Raw genomic sequence first — 26,140 nt, forward strand, 5'->3', positions numbered from 1 at the left:
CTAAAAGCCTCTTCCCAGAGGCCCATTTAGAGAGAAATTAAATGCAACTTTGACTTAATTAACGTTTTAAATGATAATGAATACAATGTAGATTCATAGGAGGCATTTACATTGTGTTGTAAAATTGATAAAAATTTAATAACTCTTTGTTAATAAGTTATGTCTCCCCAGACCCATAAAGCCTAAGGCACTGCAAACTCCAGACTGGGTCTAATCCGGGCTCCTGGTGCAGGTGGAGGAGGGAGGCAGAGATGGACCTGACATTTGCTCCAAGCCTGCTCCAATTCAAACCTCTGCTTGTTCATCAGTACTTTATTTCATACAGTAAAGGTCAGCATTTGGGCTCAAGGCAGAGCCTTGACAAGAAAGCTCAAGTGAAAGGCGGACTGGCCCTGGCATCTGTCGCCCGAGATAGTGGAGGAGGGAGGGAGATGGAGAGCTAACTGGCCACATCTGTCCTCCACCATGGAGGGAAGATGGAGAATCCGCTGCCTGGTGGTAGGGGCTGTCAGGCTGAGTAACGTGACAAGCGGCCACTGTCCTGAGTAAAATTGCAAACATAATTTCCACGTCACCTTGCAAAAGGACCTCTGCTCAGCTTACTTGTGGCATGCCAACGTCGTTTCTAGTTTGTCCTTGAAGAGCTGAGTCACTTACTAAAGTGTCGTACTCCTGGGAAGGGAGGTGTCCAAGTGACAGAGGGACACACAAGGGACCCTTCCATCTTTCCTCATTCTGACCTTTCTACTTCTTGTCCCCTAACTCTGTTTCAAAGTATTTCTTTTGAAAAGTTGGCTGCCTTTTGCCCGAATATTCCCTCTCTCCTTTATCTGTATGAAGTGGTTCTTCATAGAATATTTAGCATAAAGAATTCAACAACACCTTTTGTGGGAGAAGCACGAGGTCCCCGAGTACAAGTCAACTGCTTCACCTGACACCAAACTAACGAAAGCATCTATTTATTATGAATGAAACCCTTTAAAGATAAGCATTTGAAGAGGGTTCTTTGCAAAGGAAATTTTGCCCATGTATGATTTCTTGCCTTGCAAAGCTGATTTAACGAACTGACCACTGTGGAAGCACGTGGAAGGCATAGTCCCAATCAACCCATTGTTAAAGGTGGCTACCACAAAATCGAGTGAGAGGCACTGGCTTCTGTAACCTTGCCTGCTACCAACAAAAGTGCCCGAAGACGCCCTCCCAGGTACATCGTCAGTCTCCTGGAAGGATTAAATGGCTGTCTGGCCCTAGTTGCCTTCCTGTTTTCACGTACTGCAATGAAGTGCAAATGGCCAAACCAGGGAGTGTGCACTGGGGGTAACAAAGAACTAGAGAGGAATCCAAAGGCTGCTTCCATATTTACTGTCATGGATATAGAGAAGGAGAGGGGTAGAGGGAGGAAGAGTCAGAGAGACAGATCATACCAGCATGCACAAGAAAAATAGAAATTACAGACGCAGAATGAATGGGCTTAAAGAATGCATGGAATACTATGTTTAGCTGAGTTTCCTTCGACTCTCCTGTTTCTATCTTTCTATCACTGATGGCCGTGGTGGGAAGAGTTTTCGGTTTCAGGGACCAGAAGTAAACGTAGATTCATAGGAGGCATTTACAAATACAATTTGATGGGAGCTTGAGGGAGTCACCCAAAACTACACACAAAAAGAATCAGATAATGATAGGCTGTTGGTTTTTAAATACAGCTTATTAACTCAAACCCCTCCTTAACAGGCATTGGAGACTGTCCGTGCAGGGTGTGTCCTGTTATAGACATTTTCCTAGAGCTATTTCCACCCCTTGCCCTCGTATCTGATTTTATGTACTTCAAAATGCCATTAGTTCACTCGAGTGACTTTAGTTCTATTGACAATGTTAATTCTCTGCCTGTACAAACCAAAGGGTACTCGGGATAAGCTGATTTTTGTTTATTATCTGACAAGACTCAAGATTACACTAAACTGATTTTGGTATGTATCCCTTCAACCTAATGGTATTGGACTTGTCCTCTCAGCTTAACCATTGGAGTTGAATGCCTCCTTGTATTATATTTATACCCGAAATAAAAGTCACACGCCATTTAAAATTAGCTACAGTAGTTTGCAAAAGGGTGTACGTAATTGCGCAGGTTTAAACTATTAGCAGATTGAAAAGTGGGTGTGAGTGATCGCATGTGTACTTTAGCTAAAACTATTTCCAAGTGCAAGTCTAAAGATCTGTTTCTCTTCCAGCACATGATGAATTTGTTCGTGCCAGGGCTGCTGACGGTCTGTGGCCAGCACTGTGTCACACAGGTCTCAGGAGGTTTGAACCAATAGGGTCCTATATGTTGACACTGCATCATAATTTCCATTGTCCCTCTCTATTAGACTTAGCAATCACATGAGGCAGACTGAAATAAAAGAATAAATTCTGAACAGAGAAAAACCACTACTTTATCAACCTGTGTGGAGGGAAAATGGCCCTGATTAGAACTTACATCTATATTTACGTGTGTGTGTATGTGTGTATGTTGCTAGACATAATTATATATATATAAACTCTGTAAAAACTCTGGGCCCATTTCATTCTGGTGTCCTTTTCTGGTTCTTCTGCCCAGGATCAGCCGGAATAGAAACAAAACCAGGATGATCAGAAAATGAGGTTTTGTGCACCGATTCTAGCCTACCATATGGAACAATTCAGTCTTGTCGAAAACATAGTCTTGGATGAATTCTTGCTGGTCACTATTTGCTTTACTTTTCTGACACTGTTTTTTTTACGCCTTTTGTAAAGGAGTCCTCCTTCTCTGAAGATCTTTCTGTCTGCACAGTCTGACCTTACATCTCTCGAATTCAAAAGAAGACAACTGTTGGAAAAGAACGTGACTTTGCAACAACAGATCCTCGATGATGGGCCACACCTCCAAGGAGAGGTGCCCCGAGCAAGCAGGCCCTGCTGTTAGAAGGCAGATTTTTAAAACTGTGTGAACATTTTAATATATTACTACTCCTCTGGGAACTGGCTACTTTTCTCCCCACTTCAGAAAACACATAATGGGACTTTGTGTTTCAATTTAACGTCCCTTGAAAACGGAAATCTTTCCCCTTATGAGGAAAAAAAAAAAAACAAAAAACAGCAAGGAGGGAGACTAAAGGCAAAAGAGAAATGAATTAGGCAGTCTCCAAAGAGCATTGGCTCAACTGGGAAACTGCGACCAAAGCAAAGCTCCATAATAATATAATGACCTTTAATGAGTGTCTTGGGAAACAATACGGCCCTAGCATAAAAGACAAAGGGCAAAACCCATCAGGGCTCTGCTGACACTAATTCAAAATGATTTTCAGAACAACTAAAGAATGTAAGAGAAGTAATCTGATCCGCCCATCTGACCTCACTTTGATTCAAGGGCCCTTCTCCTGCCATTTCTAATTGTCAAACCCTCTACATCTCACATCTGCTCATATTTAATGAAAAGCCCACTCTCGCCACTGCTCTTTGAGTCCACCAGCTCTGTCAAACGGGCACCACCCAGCCCCACCACCAGCAAGGGAAGCCCAGGGATTGCTATTGGAGCTCTGCCAGTGGAGTTCTGCGTAGAGATAGACATTTTTTAATTGGAGAAGAAGGGTTTATGTGGGCGCATGAAGGGGCTCAGGTTGGAATGGGTTTTCCTAACTTATTGTTAATGGTCAAAGGTGCGAGGACTCACATGGGGTGGATGAAATCTTCTTTTGTTTGATGGTGTGAGGACGGCGGGAAGACCGATGAATCAGAGGAGGCGACCCCCACACCCCACCCCCGAGCTGTCAGTACCAGTTATGGCTTCAACACACAGCCCAGAGCTCCATGTTTTCCACGGTGGGGCTCATTTGGGAGGGCGGGAAGGACGACAATCTCACGCACAGGATGTTTCTGAGAGGATGGGACAATCCCACCCTAAGTTTTTCTTCCCCTGGCCTCCATCAATGCTGGGATTAAGTTGCAGAGCTGAGAAATCCCTCCAATTATGGTTTCTCCTGTATGAAATGGAAATTACACACACTGGGTATCATGAGCCCCACACAGGGGACACACATTTTGCTGTGATTGGTATGGGTGGCCAGTGCCAAGACACGACCGCATACAGCCCGAATGGCTCCTTCCTTTTCTCCACTGACTCTCTAGCCAAGGTTTTAGAGCCTAGTGGTTATCTGAACACAGAAAAAGTGGTGCCTTAGGCAGACGGGTAACCCCAGTGGCTGGTGGTTACTTTTGCTGCCATCAGTCAAAGATGTGGCCAAACTGTGCCACCATAGCTTACTCCTTTGTTCCTCCCCCACTAGCTCCTGTCTTTGAACCCAGTGTCTTGCCACACATAGTAGACCAACAAATTCCTTGTGTGGTTGTGACCAAGTTCACCTTGCAGGGTCATGGGAACTAGCAAGAATTCTCACAATGAGAATAAAGGGGTAAAGGTTCACACTGTGGCATTTGTATGAAAGGAAACTTTCTTCCTAGGATTTTAGGCTAATGTGGTTGGCACAGTCCAAAATCCCTCTCAATACGACCTCCATTAGGTATCACTTTTAAAACTGAATCCTGTTTCTTGGCACTGGTCTGGAAGAACAGTGAATCATGAAAGATAAAGGATGATTCGCTCAGTCCTAGATACAACTTTTCCAAATACCTTCTAAAACAGTTCAATGCACAGATTGTGCCTCAGTCCTGAACAGCAGGTTCAAACACCAGCACCTGACATGGCACACCACTCCAGGGCATACAGTGAAGTCAGGACTCCTTCAGCCCTGGGAGCCTCTATGGATCACTGTCCCACAATCACCCCATGCTGGGACCATCTTCAACACCCACGCAGGTGAATCAGCAAATTCTTCGCAAAATGCTCAAGAGGGAAGTGCCCTTCCCTTTCCCTCAACCCCTTATTGTCAACATGAATTTACTCCTGCTGGTGAAAGTTTATTTCAACCAGCTCTGGGCACTGAGAAAGAGAGAGAACATGTGGCAATATGGTTACCAATAAATGTGTCGGGTGCTTTCAAGAGGAAGGGATGAAGTACAGAACACAGAATTATCTTCTACCTCTCATGCTACCAAAAATGTGAAAATAAAGTTAGAGCCACACTTGAAGACATCTAAGTCCTCACAAGGAAATACAACGTCTTCTGCCCTTAGATGAGGACCCATATCTCCGCATTTCGGTGTACAGACTGGAGCTTCCAATAACATCACCCATGAACCATGTCAGTGAAATACTGGCAAAGACCACGCTGAAGAACAAGGAAAAGGGAGATCTCAGAAATCTGGTGTATCTCAGTGCTGCCAGCTGCAAGACCTTGGCCAGTTCTCTAACACCTCTGAAACTGTAAGTGACGAAGAAGACTGACCTCAAAGCCTGGTGCAAAGGACTCTGGGAAATCATGGCGGTTCATGGCTTACAGGTTTTGTTTTTTGAAATCACAATGGCTACAGGAGACCTTAGTTCAACAGAGGGTTCTATTTGGGGGAAAATGATGATCCTTTGAACTAGTCATCTGAGAAGAGCCCTAGACTTCATCAGTCAATATAGGTTTACAGATTTAGAATACTTGTTCCTAGAACACAGGACACAATCTGGCACTGGAAGAATGAGATACAGGTTAAAAAGACAAGGTAAAAGAAAAAAGAAAGAAAGAAAGAAAGAAAGAAAGAAAGAAAGAAAGAAAGAAAGAAAGAAAGAAAGAAAGAAGAAATCCACATTCATCCTAGCCCTGTTGTGTTTTGGAAATGATCTAAGCTCACTAAAAGCAATTGAATGGTCGAATTGGTTTCTTCTCTCTACGTGTTTCCTCTCCTTCCTCCCTGCAACCCAATCCAGTGTAGAGCCTTTACCCAAATATGAAGATAGGCATTTCCACACATCTTTGTAGTCATAGGGTATTTGATTTGCTGTCACATTAATTTCCATTTATATTTATTTAAAGGACAGAGAGAGGGAGAATATCACTAGACTAGAATATCACAGTTCCACACACCAGTACGAGAAGCACAACAAGTTAACAGAATGGGAAGGGAGCCTTCCCCAGCATGTACACAGGGACACAGGCAGAGAGGACAACATATCAGTCACCACACAAGATCACACTGGGAAGAAAACATCAGCTCCACGGACTCACAGAACCACAGGGCACGACACAAGACGGGGATGATACCACAGACAGCACAGACATGGAACTCCGTGTGTCGGGGTTAAACTTACAGGCACGGAAACTGGTGGAGCAATCATTAACAGAGACAGAAGAAAGTGGGAAGGTTCTCTCAAGGGTGTCCATGTTACCACGCACACGGCCTGACATGCACGAGCAGTCACGCTCAGAACGTCCGCAATCAAAACAACATGCCCGTCTCATTCTCTTGTAGATGGACATCTTGGCTATAACCATGTGGTTGGATGGGAGGAGAGGAAGAGCGGTAGTTAATGGCAAGGTCACACACAGCAAGGCAGCTGGAAGGGAGCTAAAGGGATTTAACACAGGTCTTAGTTCACATTAACAGTCTTGACCCAGAAAAAAATGCAGAGTGACTGCTGGTAACAGTTTGGTTGTACATCAAAAACAGCAGCGAAAATATAAATTGCCTTTATAGTTCCCCAAGGCTGTTGTGTATTATTTTTCTCCCCTAGGTAAAGCGGGTGACTACAGGAAAAGGGCATGGCTGATTACAATCGGGTTCTCGGATGAGAAGAACAACACGTTAGAAGACAGCAAAAATGTAACCGACATTTTTCCCCTGGCGCAATTAATACAGGAGGTCAAAATATACACACAGCCAATCAATTAATTGCTTATTTGGTACAATAAATGGTTTTTGCGAGTTGCAAAATATGTAATATGTAGGCTTTCTAATTTCCCTCCATTTCTGGGCATTAGGCAGAGCCTAGGACAAGCTTTCATCAAATTAGATGTGAAACGATTACATGTTAATATAGAATCTGAGGATGCCTCTGCTGAACTTCCCCAGAGTGAGTTTACATGATGCCTACAGGAATTTAAATTTACTCTTGACAGAACAAATATCCAAATCTGTCCATATAAGAAATGCAGCTACTCAAGGCTAACGCTGCGTATTTGACATTAAAGGCAGTTCACAAATAAGAAATCACCAAAAGCATATGAGATGTTGGTCTATTGGAATGCATTTAGCTACTCATGGGTGTATTTTCTGCTTAAAGCCGGGAGAATCTGAAAATCGCATCTGCTTTTCTCTCCCCTACCTCCCCCCCCCAAAATTCAGAAAGCCATCGGGTTATTGGTTAATCATAATTTTTTCTAATATAGGAAATATCGGCCAAAATAGACCAGAGGTTATAAAACATGAAGTAAGAGATTAGGTCCCATGTAAAATATCTTACTTATATTTACATGTAACATTGATAGCTCTTCTAAACTGATATCGTAGGAGCCTGGGGATCCAGCTTGAGTGTTGACCTACAAAACTTGCTGGACATCACTGCAGTGGTTCTCAAAAACACTTCACCCTTATCCTTCAAGCCAATTTATATTTCAGTCCATGAAGCCTTTTTGTGCCTCATTTTGATGCTACAACAGGCAAACGTGTTTGCTTATCACTTAGCATGACCCAGCCTGCTTCGCTCACAGGATTGGAGAATAACTTGTGTTTATTCCAAGCATCATAGCCAAATAGCAAGGCTGAACTGGAGAGGTGTTATTCCCCGCGCCTACACCTTCCATTTTAAAAGTCATTCTCCCCCCCCTCTTTCTTTTTCTTTGTGGAGAATGGTTGCACTCTTACTTTAAAATATGGCTTGTGGTTTTGCCCTCTTTGAATGTTACAGTCACCAGGAAGAGGGGTTTAAATCTCTCAAATGGGTCAAGTCCTGTTCTAAGACCTTTATGACTTGCCATACAGTATATTTGTCAAGCAGGGGTAACGTTATGATTGTGAAGAACAGGCACTGGGGGAGATGAATGAGAGATTCATTCCTGTAAACTTGGCTCCCATTTTTAGTGACATGTTCTTTTAGCATCCTCACTAGCTGGTCGTTCAGATCATCACCATGCAGCCCCAGCCCTCTTCAGTGCATGGCACATCATTCCTGAGCTGAGCTTTTACAAAAAAAAAAAAAAAGGAAGAAAGAAAAGAAAAGAAAAAAAGTTCCACTATAGCATTTGAATTGGAAGACTTTAGAAGGCATGGTGTGAATGCCCAGACACCCCAGACAGTAGTAGCTTAAGTCAAGAAAGAGGAAAAAGTCTTCAGCGGAAGACATAAAAATAAAGTTATTTTACATGCATCCAGATCTGTTGTACAACTTGTAGACTGCTCACTTGTTTCTTGCTTAGTTCTTTTACTGGAAATATTGATTTGTGATTTACACAGAGGAGGGAAACAAAGATGATTTTTTGTTTCACTGTAAATAAATTGTTTTGAAAAAAATTTAATCAAATGCTGTAGCAGAAGAGAAGCCCATCAAACTCTGAAACGCTATGCTTCTCATTAGCAGCAGTCCCTGGTTTTCATTTCCATACTGCCATTTTGGGTCATACACAATAATAGAATCTGACACATTTATAGGGAAAGAGAGTTCTTCTCCATATACCCGTCTTTAAGGACAAGGGGAGGGAGAATGAGGCGGGATAACTTTTGAAATCATTCTGTCAGAGGTAAGCCCATCCATCCTAATGGGTGATTTTCAGCCTCGTATTTGATAAGGGCTTCGGGAGGAAACAGAACCTCAACCCAGTGTCTCTCAGGAACTGTTTGCAACTGTTATTGCTGGCTGTTCTGGAGACCATGCATTGTTCTAAAATTTCATATTGTTAGCATGCAGGAACAGGCTGAAACTGGTAATCGAAGCAGCAAAAAACCATTTGCTATAAGAAGATTAAATGTTAATTATAAGCAGTCACATTCCAAAGCAGCATATGCATAAAAAAAGCAAACATGCTATTACTCGTCATTCCTCCCCAGTCATCATTTTTACACTCACACCAAATACAAAATAGAAATCTCAAAAGACACACAAGCACCACCACAAAAAAACCCAGCAAGAATGATCAATGAGAGGCTCAAAGACAAGACAGAAACAGTTAAAAACGATTGAGCCCCATGTGTTGACAAACCTTTGTGAATTACAATGTCTAGACCAAGGTGCCACCGACTGGGAGGGTGGCTCTCGCTCTACTTCTGGAATAGTCCATTTTCATGGACACCCCCGCCCCTCAGATGTCTTCACCTATATACACTTCCGGGTCCCCCTTCTTAAAAGGAAAGGCCCATCTGACCTCCCTACTGGTGGAGTGATTCATCAGGATTGACGGATATGCATCCCAGCCAGGAAGAGCCTTCTGCTGTGCCCTTACACGAGTCATGAACATGAACAAATGCTTTAACTAAAAACGTTTGAGGATTTCCCTGCTTAGTGGTAGCTGTTTCAGAAGATGTGGGCATTCTGTGTGTAAAATTATACTCTCAAGTTGTAAAATAAAATTATATCGAAATTAAGTCTTGGACCTCCTGATTTGGAAAATACCACCCTTTCAACTCTCTCTGGTTTCCTAATCCTCCAGGTTTGTTTTAGTGAATCATGGATACTCAGAACCACTGGTGTTTTATTTCCATTTCTCCATGATTGTTTCCTTTTCTGGAGCTGATGTAGGTTAGAAGGTTAATTTCAGATATCAGAATGCCACTTAAAACTACCAAGGTTAGGTTTCAAAGAACAACGTTAAAAGTTTCGGTATTTATTTAAAACAGAAGTAAGTTTCTTAATCTACTCCCTGGACACATAAAGTGCCCTCTCACCTTTGGCGATTGCTGGTTTTCTTTTTTACATAGTCACCCAATGCTCTCTTCCCAAATCTCAGTCCTCAGAAAAGGGACTTTTCCCCAGGATTTCAATAATACAAAGTGGATCTATGAGGACATCTAGTGGATCTGTGTGGAAGAGCAGCTAGTCGACAGATCACCTGAACCAGCTGGCCTTTCTACGAAAGGGAGTGGAAAGGGGACCCCGTGTGTCTCCAACAGTTGAAATCTGTGCATTTCAATCCAGTGGTTCTTACAAATCACAGTGGATGTTTAGGGGGCCGTGGGGGATGAGTGAATTCTAGGAGATGGTTCCAGAGTGGTCTAGAGTAGCAGCTTGCAAACACACTGGCTTTGTAGCCATGGCCAGCAGAGTGGGACCACTTCAGCACCAGTTGGCTGGGTCTCCTCAAAGCTCTGCTGCAGCTTCCTGAGACAGGAAACAGACAAGAGCGTGTCTCTGGTAGGTGTGAATACTGTAGCTACTTGTCATTCCGTCTTAGGGCTTTTGGAACTTTATGTTCAATTAATTGGCCCCATAGGCCACCTTAACTCTGGGAAAGCAGAAATATCAGCCTCTGGGGACTCAGTTTTCTCTTTGGCCCACATCACAAGGTTCTTGTTCTTGGGCCAGTGCCACAGATTCAAAGAGGTTATGCTGTTGCCAAGAATTAGACCCTGGGTCTCACCTTCCTCCAAAGAGCCCTGTCTTAGCAGTTTTACAATTTGAGAAAAAGCTTTTATATGCTTTCCTTCACCACAATGAAGTGGATATTCATCCAATATTTCCATTATGACTTCCTAGTGCTATTTGTAGAGATAAAATACAAGTATTTCCCTAACGGACATCATCAAAGCTATCTGTTTACTCCTAAAGTGTTTAAAAATGGAAGATGGCTCAGACGTACTCTTGGAGCACTTTTCCTATATTTTCAAAGGTCGTGATCATGTGAAAGGAAACCTGTAGAGAAGTGGCTGCTGTAGATGTGGCTCGGTTACTGCTCTGTCCTTGTGTCAAACTGACAATCAGCTGTCAAACTCAGGTTCTCTGCTGGCTAGCCCTTCTGCGCCAAGCCTGGAATGAAGAAGGAGTTGGACTCCAGCCTGTTCTCAGCACCATCTGCCTCCCGCATCAGCGACCAAATTGTCAGCCAATTTCCAATTGCAGAATCTTAATTTCCAGGGTGGGTTGGAAGGGGCAGGAAAAGCAGCACTGGACTGAGAGGTTCAGGTAGAGTTTTCCAGCTGCTGGAGAAAAAGTATTTTAGGTTCAAATGGAGCAGATTCAAAGGAAGACTAATGTGGAAGGAAAAAAGAGATAATCTGCCTTTCATTTCACAGATATTTTTTAGGCTGCAATCACAGGGTTAAAATCAATCCAATGAAAGAAGGATTAATTTGAAGCCTGACCCTGAGGCTGCTCTTCGTATGCTCAGCAGCAGCTAAAGTGATACGTAAAAGTACCATGGAACAAAAAGTCCACTGAGGCACAGCGTTTGAGACATTTTTTTGATGTGATACTGGGAATCAGAGAGCATTCTTTCCAGTCCTGTAAATGAGGAATAATGTCTTCACTATGCAAAATTCCTCCTATTGGCTTCTGCAGGGAGAAGAAGGATCTTCCAGGTGGTTTTCCAAGATCAGAAAGAGGGGAAAGAAAAAGCTAGTTAATGTCAGTAGCACTAAGTATATGGAATTAGTTGATATTGCCCTCAACACCACACCGTGGTTGCGGAAGGCAGAGGAATTTGGCACTAGAGTTGTTTGTTGACTGACATCATGTTTTCTGTCTGATTCTGAAGGATCACCAGGTACAGGAGGTGCCTCTGCAGGTATGAAAGTGGCACATGCCTTCGAGCCACCCTTCCAGATGTTCTGCAGATGAAGGGAGCCACACAGTCAACTTGGGCAGTGTTGTGCGATGAACTGAAGACGTCATTCATTTGTTTTGTTTGTACATTGAGCATTCTGTACCCTCAAACTCTGAAGACTAGCCAGAACCAAATGACCCATTTGCATGGTACAAAGGCAATGAGAGTTCTGAGTGCTGAGACATCTCCAAATTCCAGGACCATTGGATTCAATTGGTCTGCAGGCTGGGTTCCGTTTTCAGTAGAGTCTCATGAGCATGTGTAAAGATCCGACGATGCTCACTGCTGGTGCCACTGAACGCAGCATTGCTTTGAGTCACACATAGAAACCCTGGCCCTAAAATTGCCACATCTCGTGGGTGAGAGGGGTCCTATTCTGTGAGTAAGTTAGAGGCTCAGAGACTTAACATTTACTTGTTCAGACTTCTATATAGCTCACTAATGAAATGGAACATTCTCCTTGAGTCATCTTTCCTTGAGTCATCTTTTCCATCTTAAACAAGTCAATGGATCTTCCAAGATGCCTAACACCCATAGAAGAACTGGGTATGTCCTAGTGGGTACTGATTGAAAGAGAAACTTTAAAGCAAGGGAACTTCATAGACTGTAGGAAATAATTACCACTGAGGAAATATTTGTCTCCAGTAAGACTGTTTAAGATACTTACACTCCCAAAGTTTGATGTCCAATTAATTCTTTAGCAAGCACTTTCTCATATAGAGAGGTACATATATTATAATAAATACATCACTCTCTCTATAAAATATTTCTGTGCTTATATATAAAAATGTTCATTTTTACATATAAAGTACTGGTACATATCATATATATATCACAACACAGGAATATATATGTAGCATGTGTGTTTCCTTCAGGATAGGAATTCAAGCTCAGTAGCAGAGACCAGATAAAATTTATCAAAGGCAAGCATGACAATGACCCCCAATTGACGAGGCATCTACAGCTATAGTGGTAATTACCTCAGCCTACTCAGCGTCCCCTAAAGGTCCGAGACAAGGCCTTCAAGAGAAACACTGTTGTCAAGGTCTTATTTTCAAATGGAAAAATAAGACAGTGCCAGAAGCTGGCAAGAGGCTGGGGGGATGGGAAGATGAACGGAGGGCGGTTCCCTGCTCTCAGGGGTCTCCAGCTCCAGGCTACTCTGCAGACCATGTTGGATGAGGGAGTTGGGGCATGATGTCACTGCTACATGCAACATAAATACCAAAAGAAAAAAAGAAACTGAAACTGTACAGAAAATAAAAGAAGTATCTCTTCTAGAGAGAAAGACAGGGGGAACTGGACTCCGGGCTCCTGGGAACCCGTTTTACTCACAATATATCACTACCAGTGTGCAGTTAAAATAGAGTAGGGGCCGTATTCCAAGGCAGCAAAGAGGAAAAAAAATAAATCAAAAATATGTCAATGATTAGAAGTTCAAGAAAATTCCTTCAAACACATCAATTCAGACATGACTTGTCCCCTAGGAGTCCACCCTTTGGCAAACTTTTACAGGCTGGGGGAAAAAATGTAAATCATTAGACCAAGTTTGTTATACAGAAGAAGAAAATGGGTAAATAGTAGTTTCTGAGAGCTTGCTCCTTGGCCAGACAGCTGAATTTGACTCTCTTCCTTGATGGAATGCTATGAAGAAATAGAAAGAAATGCAAAAGTTAAACTATACTACCACAGGATTTCCAGATGGAATGCCCACACTCGAGATTGCTCCAGATAGTATGGCATGAAATGTTCAAGGTGAATGGGGAGGGTGGGGGTGGGGCTGGGAGGGGAAGAGCTAGGTTGGGAGGGGAGGGTTAGGAAGCTGTGGATAAAGACCACTGACTGTCATCAGCTCTGCCCTCATGTCATCAGCTCTGCCCTTGTTCCAGGGTGAATTATGATCACCTGGCCTAACAGGTTTGGACAAATGACTGTGTGGGTGAGCTGCCCTCTCCAACTTGGGGCACCAGGCAATGTGCATTCAAAGGCACAGGAACCACCCCCACCCCACCCCCACCCCCATCCCCGATGCATTATTCACAACCTTAGCTCCTTCTCTTGAAAGTTTCTTTGCAACCAAAACCTATCTTCTCCAATTTCCTGACTTGCCTGGTATGCATGGGGAGGTCCATGTTCAATAGTTCACTTTATTCTGACCACTCCTTACACATACACATCTGCATCCTGCCCTCTGTAACACAGGCGGCTATGGTCTTTTAATTAGGAAGAACAATATTTGGACAATTTTGATCGTTATCAAACATTAACCTCACAGCCAGGGGCCTCTATGAGATGAGCCCAAGAGGGAAGGGGGTACAGAGAGACAGGGGCAAGACCCCTGTCATGCTGGCTCAGCTCAGAGGCAGTATTTCTGAAGCAATCCATGCCATGCATGGTGAGAGATCACACCCTTCACTAGCTGGAACCAGCTTTAAGGGGAATGAAGAGAATAAAATTATTTCAAACAGTTATGTGGCTCTCCCTCCAGGATGAAGTTGAAAGTCAGCTGCTGGGTGCTTGCCTGGAACCAGGGTGGAAAAATAACCTAGAGGCCAAATCCTCATTTCTAGGGACTTAAAAAACTTTCTGCTGAGTTCCACTGCAGTGCCTACGAGGAACATTCCAGTATCAGAGCAGGGATCAGAGACACTTTCTCTCCATCATTCTGTCTTCTACCCTCGCCTTCTTAGAGTCTACTCTCTGTCCAGTCACCATGGAGGTCATCTAATATAGAAACTGATGCTATTGAGTTCTTGCTCAAAATCTTCCAAAGGCTATATCTGTTACAGGACTAAAACCCAGGTTTCTCCTCATGGCCGCTGTCTTCCTCTCTGAACTCATTTCATTCTGCTCTCTCCCCAGCCCCACCAGCCCCACTGGTCTGCCTTCCTTCCGTCCTTCCTTCCTTCCTGCCTTCCTTCAGCACTTCAAACTTATTCCTGCCTCTTGACCTTTGCCCTTGCTCTTCTACTAACCTCGACAGGGTCTCAGCTTCAATGTCACCTCCCAAGGGAGGCTTTCTGGCTAAAGCAGCGTCCCTGCAAGGTTCCCCATACCCTCAGGCAGTCTCCTCTCTCTTCATAGCATTTGACTCTACCTGAATCTATTTAATGGTTTCTATGATCATTGTTTGTCTCCATGTACTACTGTAAAGGCTTCAGAAGAACAGCGATGTTATCTTGTTCACCCCTCCATCCCTGGCACCAAGCATGCACCTGGCACAAAGAAAGTACTCAAAAATATGTGGATGCCTAATCAATAAGTAACTTTTAGTGATGCCCCGTGGAACCAGGTTCTTTGACAGATTATCTGGTTCTGGATTATTGGCCTTGACACTCTCCTGCATTTCCCAACCTCCTCTACTACAAAAGTTTCCTTACAATGCAGTTAACCATTTTGTATTTGTTGTTCTCATTTACTTCCACCTTGGGATACATGTTCCTCTGATGGAAAAAATCTGAGGGATGCCTGGTCAGCTGAGCTGTGTTTTTGTGTTCGCGACTAACCATGCTGGGATGCATGGCCTGGTAAGGAGGGCCTTTTGTATCATGGAGTCCAGGGGACTGGAAGTGAGGTGGGTTTGTTCTGGACCTACAAATAGGCTTAGATGCTCTTCCTGTTAAGTTGTCAGAATCAGAGAATTCTTAGACCTCTAGACTTTTGTCTGGATCTCTTTTTCTGAGACATCAATAAATACTCATCTTAGTAAGGTGTCAGAGCTAGGGGGAACAGGGCCATGGAAAAAGCAAAACAGTGGGCCTCAACTGCCCCAAACTTGGGAACCAGCCTCAGAGGATTTCTACAGAATCTGCTCTCGACCAAGAGTGCTCCCATGGGTATTTGCCTAAGAGCTCGAGTGTCTTCGTGCTTCAGCAGAATGATATTTATATCTTACTGGTTTACATTACTGTATCCCCTTTAGGAGTGTAGTGAAAAAAAGCCCCCTCTTTGGTTGGCCTATCCCAGGAATAGTGCTCTTCTATCTGGTTTCTGCTTGTGAAAAAAGTATTTTATGGGGCAATCTTTCATAACTGTGCTTCTACTCATCAGAGTCAAGGTCATTGTCTTGCCCTTCTCTCTTGCAGATGTGATTAGGGCACTGAGCACACAGCATCGAGAGGCTTTTGTGTGAGCCTGAGCCCTGGTCTGTTGGGTCTGTGTGACTCTTAGCAATCTCATCCTCCCACTAAACTTGGAGCCTTAGTTTCCTCTTTTTGTAAAATGGAATTAATAACATCCCTTGACAATTACCCAGGGTTATGGTGAGGATCAAAGAAAATAATGATCATAAATAAGGAGCTCTGAAAACATTAAATCACCATAGGAAGGAAGGCATCATTATTATTGTTTTCTTTACGGCCATGAACAATTTCTATTAGGCAATGCAACATGATTACTGCAAAAGGCACGGCCTTCTCAAGGCAAATCCACTTTAGGTCCTGGTTTCTGGAGAGCTCACGACCCAACGTTCCTGACTTACCATATCTTTCTCAAGAGGTCACACTGGCAAGCTGCTTTGGAAGAGATTTGAGACAGGATATGCCAGAAGCTAAGGAGACCAATCTAGTCTACCCCAAGGAGCAATGGAGTTTGAGGTTGGTTATTGGAGCAATGGCAAACAAAGCTGATTGGTCATGGTCAAATTCTCTTCCTGAGCCAGCTGGAGGGTACCACAAGTGAAAACTCTGGACTTTGGTATCAAACCTTGCAGCAGCTCCCATTTGGGAGACACAGTCCTCAGACTCGGTTTCCCTTTCAGCCCTAGTCCCCATGTTTACACTTGGTGGCCCCCCATCCAGTGGAAATCACTATGCAAAAAAATACTCCCTCTTCCATGGTCTTAGCAGTCCTCCTTCTCATATATTGTACTGAGTATGTTCAAGTGGGCACAAGCGCCTCGGCATCCCTTTAAGGTCCAGAGGTGGGGATTAGGCACTAGGTTCACTCAAAGGTGTTGATGGTGGTGATTTTTCATCCTTGCTCTAATAAAGCGAGGACAAGTATTTATTCCATGTCTCTTTAAACTGCTGGGCGAAACATAAACATATCCAAGAAACCTCTTGATGTTTAGTGTTTCTTTACTAGGAAAAGGAGAAGGGAAACAAATTTGGGGAAAAGGAAAGAGGGAGGGAAGGGGGAAAGAAACACTACTTACGCCGTTTGCAGCCACATTTTTTTATTCTTTTGGGATCTGTGATGTCATCATGACAGGCCTTGCAGTAAAAAAATGCCCTGGAGAAAGAGAATGGAAAAACTGACACATTTCATAATCCACCCGAATGAAATGAATACCACATTTCCTCCACCGTGGTGCCAAATTAATGAAACACGCCAGCACTAATTTCCTTTCATCTTTTGAAAGGTTTAGACTTTTACAGACGGAAATGTTTGTTGCAAGACCTCTTATTTCAAACACAGGACTCTGCAATTGGAGTTCGTGCTTCTTTTAATAAACCTTCCTTTGAACAGGAACGGGGTGAATGGCTGCTGAGGTGACCCCCTGCATCTGCCTGCTCATCCTTCGTTTTTTGAGCACAGCCTTCAGGGCTGCTCATCAAAGCATGTAGGCAACCAGCCCCAGGCCCTTGGTGGGGAAGTGGAATGTATCTCTGAAACCCTTGCCGTCTGGTCAGATATTTATTGAAGGGGGAGCCAAGATAAAGTTCCACAGTCAAATAAAATCATTAGCCTTGCCCCTCTGAAAGGATATTTCTTTTCAAAGTGAGAGAGGTTAAGGAGGAAGGTGGAGGGGGAAATACAAAAGTGATGGGTCAAGGGGGTCCTCTGTCAAATTTCTTCTGGCATTTCATAGCCCATACTTTGCTCCCAAGCTAGAACGATCAACTCCCATACTCTCGGCCCCAAGAACACAAAATAAATGGAGGTTTGCTTCTCACGGTGAAGCATAGCTCAACCGAGCACTGGAATGGGGTGGGCAGAAGGCACTATAGGGCTGGATACCCAGAGGCAGCAATCAATAAGAAAATCCCCTCATCTGACTTAAGTGTCAAGTTGTGATTATAAAGCACATTGGTTGTGTCCAGACAAGCGACAAACCAAGATCGTTCAAGTATAGAATGCATAGGACCTAGAAGAACAGCACTGGAGGCCTACATCTTTTCAGGACGGGGGATTACTGGGACAAAATTCACTGGAACAGCCTTACAAGCTTCCAGATATGGGAGCTAACAAAATCCCTGGTTTCACCACTCCCAACGTGAAATTGAATGGCAGGGATAAACATGGTCTTCCCTTGACCAAGACTATACAGAAAGAAACACAATTCTTGGCGATTCAATTCCCAGGTTCCTTTTCATGTTTTTCACAGGATTTGCACACGTGATTGACACCAGCTGAAAACCAATGTGGGATCTGGAAGAGATCTTGGAAGTCTCCAGGACTCAGTGTCCTCATCTGTAAAATGAGGAGGTTGTCACGACCTGCCCAAAGGTATCCTGTGCTGGGGTTGGTCAACTTCTAAATCCAGGCCCAGTGCTCTTTCCACCCCAGCATCTCACTCACTATTTCCCTAAATGCCAGTTTTCATCCATGTTGTGAAAAAAGGAAAAAGAAAAAAGGCAGCTGATTGTTTGCCCTGCAAGTGGCAATGTGGCTAAGAAGCCAATCAATGGTGACCTGCCTTGAAAAGGCAATGACAGGAAAGGAGGAAGCCTTTTTGTGTCCACATCCTTTGGCCATTTTCTCTCCCTATCTGATGCCCCTATACATAATAATAATGATAACAATGATAACAGACATTTATAGGGCAAGGCTATAGGCCAAGCACTATTCTAAGCATTTATAAGTATCAATGAATTGATCCTTAAACAATCCTTTGAAGGAGTCATGATTATTATCTCTGTTTTATAGAGTGTATAGGAAACTTAAGCACAGGGAGGTTATGTGACCTTCCCAAGGTCTCACAGAGCCGGGATTCAAGTCCACACAGTCTAGTCCTAAAGTCCATGGTCTTAAACACATCTCTATTGCTGAGATGATGAAACCGTGCTGAGCCTGAGTGGACTATTGAGAAGATAAAGTTGATTACTTCACAAATTCAAAGTGGATTCTGAAAGTGGCCCCATGGGGGCCAAACAGGTAAAGCTAATGACTGAGATGGGGCCAGGTTGGGGGGGGGGGGTGGTCTCTGGTCTGTGACCTGGAGACATATCTCCCAACCAGAGGGAGCACCGTAGCTAAGCTCCAGCTGAGTTTTGCCAAGTGGAACTTCTTTGAGAGCACCACTGTCTTCTCCACTCACCTCTGCCTCTCTCACACTCACCTGGCAAAGCACACACCCTACTGCACACCTGCACCTGAGCAGCTGAACTGAGGAACGGAAACACAACTGTGTTGACTAATCTCACTTCAAATCCATGGCCACGGATGCCAGGGGCTTCTTAACACACCTCAGGATCTATTCCATATCCCCTCCTTCCACCTCAACCTTCTCTGCTCTCCTCCCCACTTCCTCTCCTGCTCATCCACCCCTTCCCCAAGTGGCCCTGTGTTGGTGACCTTGACACACACATCATCAAGAAGACCGGATCCACACCCTGCAAGGCTGATCTTCAGGGTCTCCTTGTCCTCTGCTTTCCTGTTGTGTTTAGCCAATGGGAGGAGCCAGCTGGAAACTGGAGGATGGGAAGAGAGGAATTCCTCCCTGCAGGGCCATGAAATGGTGGTGGCCACATCTCTATATTCCAGAGGACTCAGCTCCTGCCAAGCGGCCTTTCCTACACTACAGCCTCTCTCTCCAGGTTCTGAGAACTCTCCTTCCCCTTGATTCTGCAGATCTAGGGCTGAGAGTGGCTCCACTCTGCTGCCAGCTCCAGGGTGCTTTTGCATCCCTTATTGGTTCTCCTTAACCCTCTGCCCACAACTTTTTATGTTCCCTTCATAAAACTCTCCTCCCTTTTCTCATTTAGGTGTGTCACCTGTTTCTGGCCAGGACCCTCCCTGATATAGCACCCAAAATGACACCTCCAGCTTTCATCTTCCCCCCAAACTCCAGAATCTTAGAGCTGACTGTCTACTTAACATAGCCAAATAGAATTCTTAATTTCCTACATCCCAAACTTGCTCCTCTTCCAGCTAAATCCAGTCTCAGTAAAGTGGGAAGCCAGCACCCACCCAATTTCATAGGCTCCAAATCTAGGCTCCATTCTTGATTCCTCTTTTTCCCCTCATTTCTTGTATGCAGTTTACCAGCGGGTCCTATATATAGACTCTCTAAAATATATTCTGAACTGGTCTCCCTTCTCTGTACCTCCACTCACCAGTTTTACCCAAGCTTATCTTCACCTACACTATGCAGTATCTCCATCTGTTGGGCCTCCCACTCCTGTTACCCCACATCCCATTCTCTATAATGGAGAGGAAAGACCTTTCAATGATGTAAATCAGACTACATCACTCCCAGCTTAAAGCCATCAGTGACTCCATTTTATAACAACCTGACCCATACATATCAAGTCCTATGGGAGCCAGCCCTGCCTTTTTCTCTTACCTCATCTCCCCATACTACTCCTTCAGACACACTTTCCTTCCCTCAGCTCCCTACACACAACAAAACTGTCCCTACTTTGTCTCCTCTTCCTTTCCCATCTCCGTATGATGGACTCTTTCCCATCACCTCCACCTCTGCTCAAATGTCACTCCTTCCAAGCAGCCTCCACTTGCGCACAATCTAAATCAGTGACCTGGCTGCACTAGTTCTTTGATTAATGTACCATGAATAAACAAAACTGTAATTCTCTCCTCCCTAGAACATGAGTCCATGAGAGCAAGGACTTCATTGTTCACCACTGCTTCCCTGGCACCTGGTACAGAGTGTTCTAGAAAGTGAGTGACCTTTGATGCATGAATGAGTATGAGAATGCAGCCAAGTAATGCCAGATCTGCAAGTTTTTCAGGGGAAACCAGAAATAAGGATTTTTAAATAAGGATGATGGTGTCTTCTGCTTGGCAAATAATTCATTTGTTAAAATTATGAATCAAATGAAGCCTGTCTGCAAGCCACACCGAGTCAACGAGGCACCATTTTGTGACCCTGACATCAAAGACTATGTGCCAACATTATTTAAAAAGGAAAATACTCAGTGGCAAGGAGCAGTGGACAAGTGACTGAATGCCCATCCCAAAGTGGCCTAAGGCTGGAATGGTGGTTTCACTGCTCTGTTCCTAAAACACTGCATCTGAAAGTTTCTGTGAGCTAAAAATCCATTAACTTCTTTTGTGGCTTTTTTGTAGGAGAGGGTGCATACTCAATACTAGATCGTCATAATCAACTTTTCCATTTTTACAAAACTTGTTTAGTTTCATTCAAATCTCCAAGGCCCTTTCTGTGGTTTTCTGCCGTCTTCATCTGTTTGAAGTCCCCTAACTGACAGCATTTGCTCCGACACATCACACACCACGGAAAATTACAGGCTGCTGTTGTTGCTGATTGTGTCAGCATGTATTTGTGAACACCATAAAGCACTGAAATGAGACATATTGCACTCCCTAATATAGGAGGTAATTTGTTTTTTGGACTGCCTGGTATTTGTGACATTCATTAGCAAGAGATGCAATAGGAAATAGAATTACACAAATGGGAGCTTCACGTTATATTTGCTATCTGGGAGGTACACGTGATCTATGGTGCCGCTGTGCTCCCCAGCCCCCCACTCCCCATACGTGGTGTTGAGATGCTGCTTCTGTGTCTCACATTCTGGATGTGAGCACAGCCTTCTCTTCCGGGGGGATGTGGGCAGGGGTACTTCAGTCCTGTTCACCAGCCCCCTCTCCTCTCTCAGGTGAACCCAGTTCTTGAGGTACTCCTGAAGAACAGTCAGGATCCATGAACTGGATGAGGTTTTCCTGTCCCCATCTGAATAATGGCAATTCTTTCCCAACTTGTAGACGTAAATTTAAGCCATTAGAGAGCTCAGTTTAAAGAATTTTTGTTTTTGTTTTTTTGCTTCCCCATCCCATTTTTCCTCCTAAAATCTTTCATAAATAGTATGGCTAGACTGTAGGAGTGGGTGAAGAGGCAGAAAGTAATAGACATCAGTTATCAAATATAGTTCTGTGCTCGGCATGCCAGGATCACATCATGACGAATAATTAACATCATAAGCTCTGGCACTGGACATACTGGCCTTACTACCCACAAGCAGTAGGGCTTTGGGTATTGGTTACCCAATCAGCCCCCCAGTTTCCTCATGTGTAAAATGGAAATAGTAATGATACCTATCTCATAAGGTTGGTGAGAGGATGAAATGAGTTCATCAATACTTGGGGTCCCTGGTCCATAGAACAGTGCTGGCACATATTAAACTCTACATAAGAATTTGCTAGTTTCATTAAATTTGGTAGAAAGTGTGGGTTTTGGAAAAGGAAAGACCACTTCCCATCTGGGCACTGCCCCTTGCTTCTGTGCTTTATAACCTCGGATAAATCATTTATCTCAACTTGACCAATGAGGAGACCAAAGCCCTGAGGGTTTTAGAAGACTTACCTTACGAAGTTATTTTGAGGACTAACAATTAAGAATGTAGAATACCTAACACAGGCCTGGCTTTGAGTGGAAGCTCATTAAATGAAAACAATAGGCTTACATAAATAATTACAGACCTTCACAAGTAATAATCTATTTTAAATAGTTTGTGTAACATTATTGTTAGAGTGAGTGACCTGTCTGGCCATTCGAGTCACATCTTCTGCTCATAAATTTTTCATAGATCAAGGATAGAAGCAAATATAATGATATTCCATGGTGTTCTCCAAAGAGCCCTATGATTCCCAGCTGTTTAAACAGGTTTAAGGATACTGATAAAAGTGTCGTAAAACACCGAGGTCAATAAAATCGTGGGCTGTACCTACAGAGGCCTAAGAATTGAACCTGACAACCTTGCCTACTTACCTAGTAGCCCACAAACAGAAATACAGCCAGTTTAGTATTTCATCTGAAATTAATCCAAACCTTTTGAGATTCCATTCGGCACTTAAAGTGGAAAGCTGATAAATCTCAAGTAAATTTTCCTGGATGATACTAGGTAAAGGGTACTAGACAAGGAACCAGTTGTCCTGTGTTATGTTGTTCTGGGTCATCAAGAATCTGGATGATCTCGAACAATCACTTCAGCTCTCTGGGACTCACTTTCCTCCCTTGGAAAATGAAGGAACGGTTAACAAGACCCTCCTAGTTCTAAAATGTTATTATTCCAGTTGAAAGATGTGGAATCAATGATGTGAAGAGGAGCTCATGGAAGCATTTGAAAGCACAGTCTCCTTTTCTTAAGACGAAGCACCATTGATACCCACAGACATGTTAAGAAGTTTAGCGGTTAGGGCCCTATACATACTGAAATTATGCCCATTGTGGTGGATCAAGACATATGTGGCTGGACCAGAAAGGAAGACAGATGAATATAAACTCTTACCTTTTAACTTCTTTGGCATCACTTGCGATGAAAAATCCTAAAGTACCTTCTTGGATCTTAAGATGGTTTCCAGGATTAATTAATATACTGCTCAGTGAACAAAAACAAACAAAGAAGATACAGTTGTGAGTTCATGTTCTGAATAAAACCTTGAAGGCTACACTGCACTGTTAATTTTATAGGGGGCCCACTAGTCTAATGATTTTCCCAAAGATGTTGTCTAGAGCCTGATGTCCAGAGTCCCAAACATTTAATTGGATAATGCCATCATAAAGCTCTGATTCTCAATTCCCAGGCTGGCATACTCCCAGTTGCAGAAATCAAAGCACATCTAGGTTTTAGGGCTGGGCGTGTATAATGTGGTTGCCATCATGGGCTTCTCATCTGAAGCAAAGTTCCTAATAATGTTGCCCCTTGGAAACTTCTGTTGATGGTCAACATTGAATGTGATTGGTCTATTAAACCTATTGCTACACCAATTTTCCATTACATGACAGAGCATTAATGGGACCCCTATATGCATCCAGAAACACACATATATACATGTATTACTGCAAGGAATGGTACACGACACCTGTAACCAATGCAGAAGCAAACATAACATCTGCACGACATCGGTAAAGACATGGAAGTGGATTCCACGTGCAGCCTTATGTAGAAAGAATTGGATCTACCTGAATGGGGAAAAAGAAAAATGCCAGCAGTTGGAAATGATTCCAGTCTGCTTTTACCAGAATGCATGGGAGTGTTTGAATAAAGTGTGTGTCTAGTACATCCTGATTGGGGCAAATTGTAATTAGAAAACAACATGCAAATTATGCCTTAAAAAAAACTTCCCCTTGCAGGGAAGTATACACTTAAATATACACTGTCCTATTTCAAAGTGTTATAAATAGATTAGCTGACCAAGTTGTGTTTGGACTGACAAAAGAGATACATGCATCCCAATCTAATAAATGGGTGAAACAAACAAGTTAAATTTTCTCCTGATCAAGAGCAGATTACAGAAATGTATTACAAACAGACTAAGATGAGGCTTTGGGCTTAATGGACACAGAATTTAGACCCTCTGAATGTAGCAATAGATACAACAGAGGTATTCTCTGATCTGAAAAGCTGGCTTTAAGGTAAAAGATGTTTGGAATCCAGCTAAAGGAAGTCCTCAACTGTCTAAAATAACCAAAATGGAGGATGGTAATTAATATGGAAATTTTTTACTGCTGGCAAAACAATTCCAGAAAGGCGCTGTGGACAACAGGGTGATGTGTCTGTAGCAATACGGGAAGGACCAGGTGAACTTTCGTTGTGTTGGGAGGACCCAGAGTGGATCATGATTGCAAAATAATTGTTTGTGGTCACAAGAACATCCACTATTACCCATAACGAGACCTGACAGAAGGAAACCAATCCTGTGTCATCACTGTCATTAACACTGAATAATAGCAAGAGACCAGGATGATTGGACTGTTCTGTCCTAGAACTACAGGAAACAATGACATTCTTCACAAATCAGGAAGCAGCAGGCCACACTAACAGCAACAGCTTGCAATGGACAGTGGCACTGTACAGGCACCTCCTAATTACCCCTCTGCCAATTCTTTACATGGGTTCAACAGCTCTCTGACTTCTCATGATCATCAGGGGGAAAGGGTCAGAGCTTATACAGTTTAGATGGATTCCTTTTTCAAAGCCAATTAAATGTGATGTCTTAGAAGGGCAGAATTCTGGATTCTGCACACTTTCTGACCCCTTTGCTACAAGGCAGTTCTCGTATGCCCTGGCTCTGCAATCAATCAGAAATTGGGCCCAAATTCCAGCATCAACCATTTAGTAGCTGTCTGACTTTGGGCAAGTTACTAAATCTCCCTCAGACTCATATCCTCACCTACAAGATGGGCATGATGATAATGATAGTCTTTCTTCAGAGGATTAAGCAAGATAATGCACAGAAGGCTCACTGCATATTGGTTTATTGTTACTCGTATTATTTATTATTGCAAAAAAGACAAAAGTATATTTCATCTTTAATGGAATTATCAGATTCTCTTTAGCTGGTCTAATGGAATGGAACACAGGGCTCCTTATCAAAATATCCTGTTCATAAAGAGATAAAGTTACAGAGTGAAGAACTGTACATTCCAGAATAATGCATAAGGACATACATGAAAAATTCTAGGTACTTCTAGTGACTAAAGAAGCTAATTTCAGGAAACCTGGGTGGCTCAGTCAGTTAAGCAGCTGACTCTCGATTTTGGCTCAGGTCATGATCTCATGGTTTGTGAGTCTGAGCCCCACATCAGGCTCTGAGCTGACAGTGCAAAGTCTGCTTGAGATTCTCTCTCTCTCCTTGTCTCTCTGCCCCTCCCTGCCCCCCCTTTCTCTCTATCAAAATAAATAAACTTTAAAAAAGAAGCTAATTCCTTAAAGTTGGAAAAATCTACATTTTGATATGTATTTATATAAGAGTGTAAAAAAAGCTTCTGAGGAAAAAAAATCCTATCATGATTTCAATGATACAATTCAAAAGCGGAAATTTGACACTCATCAATGTCTTGGTGACACCTATGTGCACAACATGCTTTGCACAGAACTCTTTTTTACATTATGTGCTTCATTAATTGCACTCCAGTGATCAAGCCCACTGTGTCATGGTGGGACGACAGTGATAGCAAGGTTCCTATCAATGAAAAGTTTCTTCTCATTTCCTCTGTTCTTTATCAACAGTGAACAAGAATTGGCGTACAATGAGAATTTGGGATTGTCATTCCAGACACTGTGGGTTGAGATCATTTATTACAGCTTTCAAGGCTGCTTTAGTCAAATTAGCGTGGCAGAGAAGAAAGATCTGGGGCACTGATGTAAAGCAGATTTGTGTTCAAATCTGTTTCAGCGCCGATGCTGGTTAAGCAAGCAGGCACATGTGTCGGGCCTGTGAGTTCAGACCCTGGGCGCCACTAAGCCTCACTCTCCTCATCTATGAAATGGAGTGAATAATCTGTAGCTTACAGTGTCACTAAGAGAATTAAAGTATATACTATGTGCTGAGTGACTGCCACAGGG

At 43.2% G+C, this 26,140-nt stretch overlaps 1 protein-coding gene across 7 annotated transcripts in view; it reads right to left on the reverse strand.

Moving 5' to 3' along the window:
- KCNMA1 (potassium calcium-activated channel subfamily M alpha 1) overlaps window positions 1–26,140 on the reverse strand; it is a 726,630-nt gene that overhangs the window by 113,847 nt on the left and 586,643 nt on the right. For 4 of the 7 annotated variants that reach the window (XM_042961231.1, XM_007095627.3, XM_007095626.3 and 1 more), the window contains exons 17-18: window positions 23,081–23,167; window positions 16,807–16,883 (exon numbers count right to left, since the gene is read on the reverse strand). In XM_042961231.1, coding sequence (XP_042817165.1) covers window positions 16,807–16,883; window positions 23,081–23,167 — 164 coding nt within the window. Of the gene's footprint in view, window positions 1–6,211; window positions 6,386–12,986; window positions 12,996–16,806; window positions 16,884–23,080; window positions 23,168–26,140 lie in introns of all 7 variants that reach the window. The other 3 variants (XM_042961233.1, XM_015543644.2, XM_042961232.1) reach the window with 2 other exon arrangements.

Source organism: Panthera tigris, chromosome D2, assembly GCF_018350195.1.
Source record: "Panthera tigris isolate Pti1 chromosome D2, P.tigris_Pti1_mat1.1, whole genome shotgun sequence".
In the NCBI taxonomy this organism is placed as follows: domain Eukaryota; kingdom Metazoa; phylum Chordata; class Mammalia; order Carnivora; family Felidae; genus Panthera; species Panthera tigris.